Genomic DNA, 11,571 nt, shown 5'->3' on the forward strand with positions numbered 1-11,571 from the left:
AGTGAAATTGTTAATACCAAATATTATTTTAACTATAAGCCTGCGAATATCTTTATCCATTTGTTAGCAATGGATACCCATTTCTCATTAGCCGTGAGTTTGATATATTATTATACCTTGTTTTTTTTAATGCAATAATAAAATTATAAAATATTTTTTTTAAAAAAATATATATAATAAAATATTATGAGTTTTAATATATTTTTTAAAATTAAAAAAAATGAAATAATGAATTTTTTTAATATAAAAACTAAATAATAATTAAAAAACAAAGCCGGCAGAGAGAATAAATTGGCAAGGGCCAAGGGCAAGGCTATAGTTGTCAACAAAGCGAGAAATCGTCTTTCACCAAAAACAAAGCTATCACATACCCCTCAATTTCGACTATTCACTCTTCCTCTTCCGCGCTCTAGGCTCCACTCTCCAATGTTCAGATTTTGATCTTTTTCAACAAACGCCCTGAAAATGCGCTCTTCTGCTACTTCACCTTCTTCTTCTTCTCTCTTCCTTCGCACTGTGTCCACTCCCCCCCTTCTTCGATGCCGTAATCTCTCCTTCTTCTCTTCTCCTTGCTCATTTTTCAGATCCAACAAACCTAGAATTCTCCGTCTCTCTGCTTCCCTTGCCCAAAAGGATCTCCACTTCTCTTGGTTCTCTCCTGGCCCATCCTCCAACGATGACGGCTTTAACGGTTGGGCTATTGTTGAAGCTCCTCCTCGTAGATATGAGAAGAAAGGTTTTGCCTCTGTTTTATAACTCCATCACTAGTTCAATTTTTAATTTTCTTTTCTTCTTTTAATGATGTTCTGATTTTAGTTTGCGGAGTGCAGGCTTTTCTACAATTCTGATTGGTGGTGGGACTTGCGTGGCTGCTCTGTTCGCTGCCATTGCCTACTTCTCGTTATCTAGACAAGGTAATGGAGGAAGTGTTTCTTTTTTTTTTTTTTCTAATTTATTTTTTTGTGTAATGATTCAGTGCATTCTAATTGGAGGAATGCGTTGGTTTTGCACTTTTACAGGGTTTAAGTTGCATTTTCATTATCCCTTGCCCTCTTTGCGTGGGACGATAAGTCCAATTGATAACAAAGAGGATAAATTTGTAGCTAAGGACTTGATTGTTGGCGATTCTGATGAAAATGCAGTTGTGTCTGAGGGAAAGTCAGGATTTATGCCTGAAGAAAATGGGGAAACTATAACTTCAGGTAAGCTTGATTAGATTATATTTCTCGAGTGTTTTGGTGGCTCTCTCTTTATTTAAATTGATGTGAAGTAGCAAATTTGTTTGATGAATTAATTCTTATGGATCGTAATGGAAGTGTATTAAATTGAAGTTGAGAGCTGCCTCTTTATTCTTTTCATTCTTTTTTTTTTCCCCCTAATCTGCATCACAATTGGTGGATGTTAATCAAATCTCTTTGGAACTTTTTGTTTCTGTTTCTTGAATATTTTTGTTTTTCTTGTAATTCAGTGTCTGAACAGAGGCTTCAACGAGTTAAATTATCAGTTCCAGTAGATTCTTGTCAGCTTGAAGCTCTATCAGTTCTGAAGAAACTTAAGGTTAATTTTTAGAATCTACACTGTGTATTTAATTTGCAGATACACTTTGTAATGATTATACAGAGTTTATTGTGATCTTTGTAGCTTTGTATCTTTGCACTTACAATACCTGAATAGACGTGATGTTGCTAAAATTCAAGTTCCTGGCCAGTTGAAAGAGTGGATAGAACTATGCAAATGCAAATAGCAGTATTCATATCAGCATATGATCTTTTAGAATTAACTGTTATTGTCTGCGGTCTAGATAGATACATTTGGTCCTAAAGAACCCTTGATCTACTTGTGCTTGATTACAATTGTGATTATTTTTTGATCCGATAATCAATGATTAGTATTTGTTTAACCTCAAAATTCTGCAACTTTGTTGACCCCCTTCCCCCTCCATCCCTTTCTACCTTTTCACAAGCTAGCTGTGAAATTGCATATGAATGTGAATGAAGCTAGTAGTCCATTTCTTGGCATGAACATCTCAACTTTAATTAAGGTGTACAGATCATTGAAGATGATGTGAGGGCTGAGGACCTGTGCACTAGAAGGGAATATGCAAGATGGTTGGTCCGTCTAAATTCATTATTGGAAAGGTAGTAAGTGGTCTATGCACATGATGAAATATTATAAAACTAAAATATGTTAGGAAGTATGCATGCTTTTGCACTTTCAAGCTCAGCAGTTTGTTGTTGGTTTGTAGGAATCCAAAGCATAGAATTGTTCCACCTATGCTATTTTCTGGTTCTGTAGTTGCTGCATTTGATGATGTGGGTGTTGAACATTCTGATTTTGATTCCATCCAAGGTAAAGCTTAATATTGATTTTTTAGCTAATATGAGGTTTTCACTGTCATAAGTGCCTTCAATATTTATTTCTGGGTTTGCAAAATAGCTCTTGCAGAAGCTGGCATCATACCTAGCAAGATTCTGGGGACTGATTGCTGTTCTGAGAGTTCAAATGGCGATGTAAGCTTCTGCTTTTACCCTGAGAGGTATGTTAAAATATTTACATTCTACTCTCTGTTTTTTCCCCAGCATTTGAAGTTTCCATTGAATTCTTTATTTTATAATTTTGAAGAACGTGTACTTTTCATTCAGTAAAACATATGTAGTGCTGTAGGTTTATTTCTCGGCAGGATTTAATCAACTGGAAAGCTCAGTTGGAGTATAGGTTCACACCAGGAATTACAGAACAGGTAAAATATATCTTGAATACATTGATTAATAAGCTTGTTATATTGATTAAAAAGGAAAAAATAAAAAATCAACAGAATGTTCACTTGGCTTTCATAGCTTTTAAAACCTGACTTGTATGCAGTTCAGATGTCAAGAATGAAAGTAGATTATATGGATGTGAAGGAGATCAGTCCAGATGCATCACCTGAACTCCTTGCCGATGTGTTGGCTGGAGACAAGAGCATAATCAGAAAAGTTTTTGGTATTGTCTACTCATTTGTTTCCTTCTTCCTTTCCTTAATCTTTTCACTTCAAAATCAAAGCTGTCCTTTTTGAAGCAATTGCTGCATGTAACATGAGTGATAAATGCATTGTATGATGTGCTAAAACTAAAGCACAAACACAGATCTGAATGTATATTTGACCATATGGATGAATCTCTGCGGTACTCATGACTTGCATCTATTCATTAGTGGAAGTAAGAAATTCCCATGTGTCCATGGATCAGAGATATGGGAACTATAGCTCTTTTTATGCAAGAAAATGGTTATAAAAGCATGGTTGAGGCACCAGTTCTAGTGCCGCAGCCCAAAAAAGCTTGCCAGGTTCACTAGTTGTGCCTCACTAATGTTCTTTTCATGCATTTTGCTTTTCTTTTCTTTTGTTAAATGTTATTTCATCTAGAGATCTCTAGTGTTGATTTGACTATGTATCTGAGTTTTAACATTTTTGCATTCACATTAAATTAAATTAAGCAACAAAAAAGAATCCATCACTAGATGAGAAATCATAGATGGTATGCATTAGGGGGAAGGACAAGCTATTGCTGGTTAGGGTCTCTCTGTATACATCCGAGTATTCTCTCTCTCGCTTTCTCTATTCTTCTTCACTATGTCAATTTTCCATTGATTTTTTTTTTCTGGCTCTTGGTTTTCCTGCCCTTCCTTCCCTTCCCCTCTTTCTTCTCATCAATCCTTCTCATTCACTCTCACAATCCAAAAAATAATGGCCCAGGACCTTATTTCTTCATGCTGTAAAGGTCATCTCTGCTGCTTTCCTCTTGGTCCCTTTTCTTATACACATGGAAAATTAAACCCGTAAAAGGATTAAAATGAAAATTATACACATTCATCTATCACTCTTTTAAGTTTTAATAGGCTTATGGTATTCTATTAATAGGTGAGTTGAGCAATTTCAGGTACACAATTTTTTATGCTTGTAAATCCATGAAGGTGGTCCGATGTTTATCTTTGTACAGGACAGAGTAGGCGGTTTCAACCTAATAAACCTTTGACAAAAGCCCAAGCAGCAGTGGCATTGACAAGTGGCAGGATGACAGAAGCAATTTATGATGAAATATTAAGATTGGAAGCTGAGCATTCTTCAAGACAAGTTGCAATAGAGGAAATAAGGTCTGAGTTGCTTGACAAAGGAGATATAGTGAGATTTTGGAATGAGAAGATGAATGAAGAAAGAACCCGTGGATTTGAGGTTCAGAAACTTTATATTGCTGCATTACAAGACCTGGAATATGAGAAAACTGTTCAGGAGAAAGCTTTGGCTGAGCATTTGAAGGAGAAGGCAGCCATGGAGTGTCAGAGGCAACTGCTTCTTGGTCTGAAGGAAGAGGTTGATGAGATGTCAGGAAGGCTTAAATCTGAGAGGTCTATGTATGTAGCTGAACAGTGTAGTCTACAAGAATTGCTAAGTGAATTACAGATCAAGCAGGAAGAGATTGTTGATAAAAAATCAGTACTGGAAGCTGAAATAGAAGCTCTTCGAATTCTAAGGTAAAATGACTATGTATAAATCAACATCATCATATTCATTTGCAAGCTTCATTTACTATCCATTTGGCATTGAGCTTCAGGGGGTCAAGAAATGCTTTTCAGAAAAACCTCCATTTTAGGTACTATTGATAAAAGCAATCTGGAAAAAGCTGTTTTGTTATTTGGGTATTCTTTTATGTCAAATTTATTTTAAAATCAATTTTTGTTACTCTTTAACTTGTGTATCAGAAAAAGTATTTTTCTCAAGTGCAGCTCTATCAAACATGCCAAAAAGGCCTTATTATTGCTGGATACTTGTTTATATAGAATACGACTAATCCTACTAGTGGATTTGTGAACATCATTTGTCAGCATCATTGTGTCACTAATTGATTTGATTGTTCATTTGAAGTTCTGTTTCTGATAGATTTAAAAGTTATGGTACCTGTGACGAATGGGACATGTGCTCTCTTTTCATGGTTGTTTATGTTAATAAGCGGTAATGGTGGAAGGCTAGGAAACTTGTTAAAGTTCTTTATCTTTACCTTATGCATTCTGCCTTTGTTTGGTTCATCCTTTCACTTTCTACTTATTGAAAAGTCCCTTTTCCTCTAGCTTTTTGATTTGATTGTGAACAAATATATCAACAACAACGAATACTTAGTTTATGAATTTTGTTTCACAAGAGAAAAGGAAAAGGAAAAAGAAAAGTAGTATTTTTGTTGCTTTTAAAATTATTATTATTATTATTATTATTATCATCATCATCATTATTATTTCTAGCAATTTTTTCTTGTTGCTATTTTAGTAAATGCTTGTTTCCTCTTGCAGCTTGCACTATGTTCATTGAAGTATCTTCTCATTGCTTGTTCTAAATAAATGCTTTTGTTGATTTCTCCTTTTACTTAAACTGTAAAGTTTGCAAGCAAGGTTACATTGTGATCTTAAAGTGCTGGACATATTTATAGGCTAGGGATTCGGAGTTAGCTATTGTTTTGCATATATGCAAGAATGCTTCTCAATATCTACTCTTAAATATGAATCAAACATAATGTGAAGTTCATGAATCTAATTGAGTTAATATTGAAAGTCATCATCTGTTTTTCTGTTTTGTGCACATAGTTTAGCCAAAATTTTATTGTCTTCCAGGATGGTGAATCATTAGTTTTTGTCGAGTTTAGATATAACCTGCGCTGCTTAACTGTTTACATGCTATTTTATGAGGTAAACTTTTGATTTGTTGGTACATAATTCTAATTATTGGAAGCCATGCATGCAGATCTTGGGTGGAGGATGAAGCTAGGAAAAGCCAAGCTCGCGCAAAAGTTCTTGAGGAGGTAGGACAAAGGTGGAAGTGGGACAACCAAGGTTGAAAAGAATAATTCCCTAGTGAAGATTCAGATAATTACCTGAAATTTTTCTTGGAGGGCTATATAAGAAACCTTGAATGATAATATGCTATGGGTGGGTGATTTTAGTCTTTTGCAATTGTTTATCATGCTGTTGTTAGTTCTGGATTAATGAAGTCTGCAAGAGAAATGATGGAGGCTTACACCAGTTAGGGCTGAAGTAGTAGGTGTACTACTGCTTTCAGTATGATGGATTCCATTGCGGGTTTCTTTCCAGTGGCTTCAATGATTTTGTACATGCAATTGCATTGAGCTCACTGAAAGGTATATGCAATATTGCAATGTGTTCATGAATGAATGGGAACTGCAAGCTGTTCTCATTCAATTTCAATTGCTTAAGGCCCTTCGCTGATGGTGTACTTGCGACTGACAGCAGTCCCGTCGTTGTCGCTTCAATGAATGAATTGAAGTTCAATGAATGAATTGAAGAGCACATCCAGTATTGCCATGTGCTTTTGAATGAAGAATGAATGCAAATTCCAAAAAAAGGAAAACAAAAGAACATGGATTGAATTAAGTTTTTGTGAGAGTTAATGGATTTTTTTTCCTTGCGGTTTTATCAGAATCCAAATTCGATACTTTTAGGTATTTTTGAAAATGCTTGAAAGGGAGAGGTTATCTGAATTTACAGTCCTTTCCGTCCAATGGCTTACGTTAAACTGGGTTCCGGTTTGATTTGTGACAAAGATTAGATTAAAATTGGTCCGGTCAAAAGTTGGGATGGAATTTTGTTTAAACTGCAAACTGGATCGAGTTATGGGAATTTTAGCCTTTAATCAATTTGGAAATTGCCGGTCTAACCCACTGTTTAGTTTCGGCTCGGGTCTTACTCTTTTATTTTTCTTTTTTTTTTCTTTTTAAAAAAATAAATTTAACAAGTCATTATAATTTCAATTATCTTCCAAAATTTTGCTTTTTTTTTTTTTGAAAAAAAAGGATATTACGACTTTTTATTAATTAAATTCTATTGCATACATAAGCCTTGAAAAGAGATTAATGCCATTGCATTTGCAGATCCTTCGGCCATCTCTTTTCTCCAGCAATATTTTAAATATTTTCTCATTAGAAAAAAGAAAGAATTGCATTGCGATTATGTAGATTTAGTATATATGACAGCCTTCCTAAGGAGGGCTTAGGTTCTGGTTCTACTTGGGGTCGATAAGTGGTTCATATAACTTCTTTCCTACCGCCAGATCAAACTTTCATCTGTGCAGTTAGCAAGTAAGAACATGGAACACGTAGTATCAGAACCAAATAGAGAGCTTTTGTTTTAGGATCATATTCAAACATTGTTGATTTAAGATTAGGCCTAATGACGTTGCAAAGTCCATAGTAAAGCTGGTGTTAATGGTAGCAGGGCACGAGAAGTTTGTGTTTATTTCCCAGAGATTAACTTTATCCCACTAGTTTCTTCAAACTTGCAATGGCTTTAGGGATGTACGTTAGCTTTTATAAAACTCGGGTGTCTTCAAATTTTAGAATCTGTTTAGATGCTTTAAAGGAATTTTTCATCACTGTCACTTCGATTGTTCATATGATTAATTTACCTAATATATTCTAATACTCCTAGATTAACTAAAGTTGCGTTGATACAAGAGCATCAGGCTTTCTTGCTGCACTAGTTCTTATGATTATTGCAGCATTGACTAATACATTAAAAATTAAAAAAAAAAAAGAAGGAATTTTCTGGGTATAGATAAAATTAAATGGATAAGGCTACATACATGATTTAAAATTGTAAACAAGGATCATGTCTTGTGGTGGACACAAATAAAAAATTAAAATGTTGATTAAAATTGAAACTTAGGTGTAGTGTTTTCAATGTTCTTCTCATTAGCTGGGCAGCTTAAATCATTACACATTGACGATTTCTTCAACACATTATTACCTAAATACTATTATATACAAGCAAATTCATTTATACATAATTGATTAATTAATTAATCAAAATAACTACTTGGTTGACATTAGAGGAGATCAATGTACCTGTAAGCTTGCTGTCCTTTCATCTGAAATCTGCTTTTTGTAGCCATCAATACACAAAATTCCTAGAGTTAGAAATTGCATTATTGCTGCGTTTTCTAGTAATTAAAATATTAATATTAGTCGGCCAATCCTTTATCAAATTGTTGTATGGAGACTTGAAGTGTAGTTTTGGAGTTGGTGAGTGGTCAAGAATCAATAGGGTTTTTGCATGTCGTTGCTCCCTAGCCCATCATCCTACAAATTTGTCATTTCTTTATGTACAAAGTCTAGCTAATTGAGAAGAATATGACCACTTATCTAGCTATATTTAACTAAAAATTAATTTAAAAAATTAAATAAAAGAAATCTATAGTTTCAGCAATTATAGACCTCCAAGCAACCTTCTCTTGAAGTTGCCATGCCTTGCCTTACAAAGAAACACAAACTATGATGAACTCGTAACTTAGCTAGATTGATAAGTTTAGTTTCTAGATGCTCTGTGCACATTCACAAGTTTTGGTAATAAGTTATTACATGGAACTATCATGCACATTCACAACTTGCTAATGTCTATTTGATTGGGTAGAAAAGCAATCAATTCTCAAATCGATGATTGATGTTATAGATTTGTTTCCGTTTAGTTGAGCTTCCTTCATTTAAATGCTTGATATGATTATTGTTTATAAGGCAATTTTCATTCAATGTACTGAGTTTATTTTGTTTTATTGTTTTAAAAATTCATAACGTTATTATTAATGAGTTTTAACTTATTAATACTAAAATCTTTTTTAAAATTATAAAATTTAGAATTTGAACTCCTGAGAAGAGCCGATTATTAAAAAAAAAAAACAAACAAACTCATAATGTTATCAAAGCTTTCTTGAATAAACAAGCTAGCAAATAGTAACTTACAAGAATTAGCCTTCCTTAGAATTTCTTCTTCCATAATTAATTTCACCTTACATGTATATATATACAATTGATTGAACATATGAGAACTGGAATTGGCTAACTCTCGAACTCGGAAAATCTTCTATAGAGGGCATCCTGATGAGTTTATGATTGCCTAATGCTTATTTGAAAAATAAAAAATAAATTAAGGTTAAAAAAATGCAAAATTTCTTTTCAATCCTCATAAAATGGAAATTCTCTTATTTTCTTCCCAACATACAGGAATAATTAAACAAAGATTGCATAATGATGCAATTATCCATTAATTTTTTACAACGTCTAGAATTTTTTTTTTAAATGTATATATATAGATTAAAAAAATTATGAATAATTGAGAGACTTGTAATAAAGCGAGCATGCTCCCGAAACTCTAGCAGGGTGGAGTTGGTCCTTTTAATGCTGAATGGTTTTTTGTACGGATGGGATTTGGTTCCCTCTCTTAAACCCATATATCTGTAGCTAATGCTATTTGTACACACGTGTCACTCCCTGTGTTACTCAAGATCCTATAAATAAATTACAAACTCCACTTTATATTTTAATAAATCGATTTGATTTTTTAAGAAAAGAAAATTATAATTCAATTGTCTTATGTTCTTCTTGTAAAGAAGTGTTGACGTTTCAAAATGATTCAAATCTTTTTGGCATGCAGATTCATTTTTATAGTTGATAAATTATATATCTAAATTAGCCTTGTGAACTTTTTGATCACTGACCATTTAAAGAAAAATTATATTTTCTCAATGTCCTTTTCAAAGGAATTGCCATAAATACGATCCTTTATCATGTCAACTTGCTTTTAAAACTGTAATTAATTAAGACTCTGGCAAGTAGTTGGCAAATATGGGAATTGTAGCACCAAATCCTTCACTTGAAGTTCACACAGACACAGCAATTTCTTAATCTTTGAATGAAAGCACAACTCTTTAACTAATTACCAACTCCCACTTTTCTAGCTTACAAATATCTTCTTTCGATATATTTCACTGTCGTGCCGTCACAGCTACTCTTGTTTTCCTTCAAACTTCTTAATCATAAAATAAATAATCATTAGTTTTCACTTTCCTCATTCTAATAATAATGCACTTTATTAATTAGTTAACTTTTACCCAATTTTTAATTAATTTCTGAAAAAAATCTTCAATAATTAATACATGCAGAAGATCAAACTCGTAATATCATTACAATTAGTTATGATCCATATAATTTTATGAATATAGAATTTATAAAAAAAAAAAAAAAACATGTATGAAACATCATGCGAGTAATGAAAGCTCTCACTAACCACGACTTTTTTTCTCATTCATCTGAGTAGTAATCATAGATATCATCGATCAAGTGTACGAAGCAAGTATCGATCATCGATGGTGTAATGGGTTCGGACCAGTAGGGACGAGTCGCTTTTCGACGCCATAACGTGGATCAATCTCACTTCGATCTACGTCTTGTTTGTCCGACGGTGAAGGTTTGCCATGGCGATGGCGCTGCTGACGCTTCTTTTGAAATGGAGTGAAGTCAAATTTCGCAGCGAGAACTTTTCTATTGAACAATGGGTGGCGATGGGGGGTGGAGGAATAATAGGCACTTGTGTTGATGATCTGTTTGTTGTTGGTATTGAAATTATAGAGCTCATGAAACAGTAACAAGAGGAGAGAAAGGCAGAGAAGAATAGAAATTAGGGGGTGAGAGATTTTGAAGGCCATGGTGGAAGAGTAGGAGAAGAAGGGTTAGAAGAAGAGGAAGCATGGAGCAAGAAAATGAAGAGGAGCTCTAAACGGTAGAAAATTTTTTAGTAGCTATTAGTTGAGGGAAATTGTTTGAAGTTTTAACAGCTTCAATCTAATGTTATTTATTTGGGATGGGCTTTCATGTGAGATTTGCTGCCACCTTTTCAATCTGATTCATTGCTGAAACAGAAAGAGAGATGGGGTAGACACTTTTCCAATGAGAGTTCCTTTGGAATCAAGGAAAAAAAAAGGCTCATTTTGTCAAACCTGGAATTATACTTTCTTTGATTATGTTTTGTTTTTATTAATTAATCCCTTAAATTATTTATAAATAAGGTTTGAGAGTCTGAAATTTTGAATTTGAGATTTTCAAATGTATAATATATTTTTAGTTATTGAATCAAGTCAGATCAGATGAAATATATAATTATTAATTAATTTCAAATAAAATTTTTAATTTCTCCTAGAAAAAAGAGTGTTAACTCTTGATTGATTCAATTGGACATGCAGTGCTACACTAGCATGCATGGAAATAAAACCTTTGCGAGTGGTGTTCCAATACACAATGAGTGCAACTTCATAATCAATGGTACTATTTATATTTCAGATCCCTCGCTTTATTACGGTTAAACTAAAAGGGATTACGTAGTTTTACGATGTTAGTAAAATAGGGTTTTTTTCCAAACATAGTTAATACTGCTGATAAAAAATTCTAATTTAATTTTTAAAATAGCAAGATCTCGAGAGTAAACGAATCAAACTGTTCATGAACTATTTGAAATACAACTCGATAAAAATTTGATCGGATTCGACTCATTTTCTAAATGAGTCGAATTCAAACTCATTTTTTAAGTTCGTTTAATAAATGAGTCGAGTTTGAACTTACCAGTATTTTACTCGTTTAGACTTGCGAGTGCAGCTCGTTTTCAAATTTATGAATAAGGTTACGAACTGACTAGTGAACACGCTCGCGAACAAACTCGTGAATAAATTCGTGAGCAGGTTTGTGAGCATATTCGTGAACATACTC

The 11,571-nt window shown here is 33.5% G+C and overlaps 2 protein-coding genes across 2 annotated transcripts; one reads left to right on the top strand and one right to left on the bottom strand.

Annotated features, from left to right (window-relative positions):
* Positions 1–311: 311 nt before the first annotated feature.
* LOC110600049 lies at positions 312–6,457 on the top strand. Its single transcript, XM_021736743.2, has 11 exons — positions 312–736; positions 831–914; positions 1,020–1,202; positions 1,469–1,557; positions 2,050–2,138; positions 2,246–2,349; positions 2,437–2,536; positions 2,665–2,740; positions 2,868–2,982; positions 3,979–4,510; positions 5,769–6,457. Exons 1-11 carry the CDS (start codon positions 466–468, stop codon positions 5,860–5,862), a joined length of 1,737 nt encoding a protein of 578 aa, XP_021592435.1. The 5' UTR covers positions 312–465; the 3' UTR covers positions 5,863–6,457.
* Positions 6,458–9,975: 3,518 nt separating this feature from the next.
* LOC110600420 (CLAVATA3/ESR (CLE)-related protein 12) lies at positions 9,976–10,537 on the bottom strand. Its single transcript, XM_021737280.2, has one exon. The coding sequence runs from the start codon at positions 10,515–10,517 to the stop codon at positions 10,173–10,175; it is 345 nt and encodes a 114-aa protein (XP_021592972.1). The 5' UTR covers positions 10,518–10,537; the 3' UTR covers positions 9,976–10,172.
* Positions 10,538–11,571: the final 1,034 nt, after the last annotated feature.

Source organism: Manihot esculenta, chromosome 14, assembly GCF_001659605.2.
Source record: "Manihot esculenta cultivar AM560-2 chromosome 14, M.esculenta_v8, whole genome shotgun sequence".
Lineage (NCBI taxonomy): Eukaryota > Viridiplantae > Streptophyta > Magnoliopsida > Malpighiales > Euphorbiaceae > Manihot > Manihot esculenta.

Coding starts and splice junctions, on each gene's coding strand:
- LOC110600049 (XM_021736743.2), top strand. CDS start 466: ATGCGCTCTTCTGCTACTTCACCTTCTTCTTCTTCTCTCTTCCTTCGC. Junction 1,558..2,049: donor CAGTTCTGAAGAAACTTAAG/GTTAATTTTTAG, acceptor TAAGGTGTACAG/ATCATTGAAGATGATGTGAG. Junction 4,511..5,768: donor GAAGCTCTTCGAATTCTAAG/GTAAAATGACTA, acceptor CCATGCATGCAG/ATCTTGGGTGGAGGATGAAG.
- LOC110600420 (XM_021737280.2), bottom strand. CDS start 10,517: ATGGCCTTCAAAATCTCTCACCCCCTAATTTCTATTCTTCTCTGCCTT.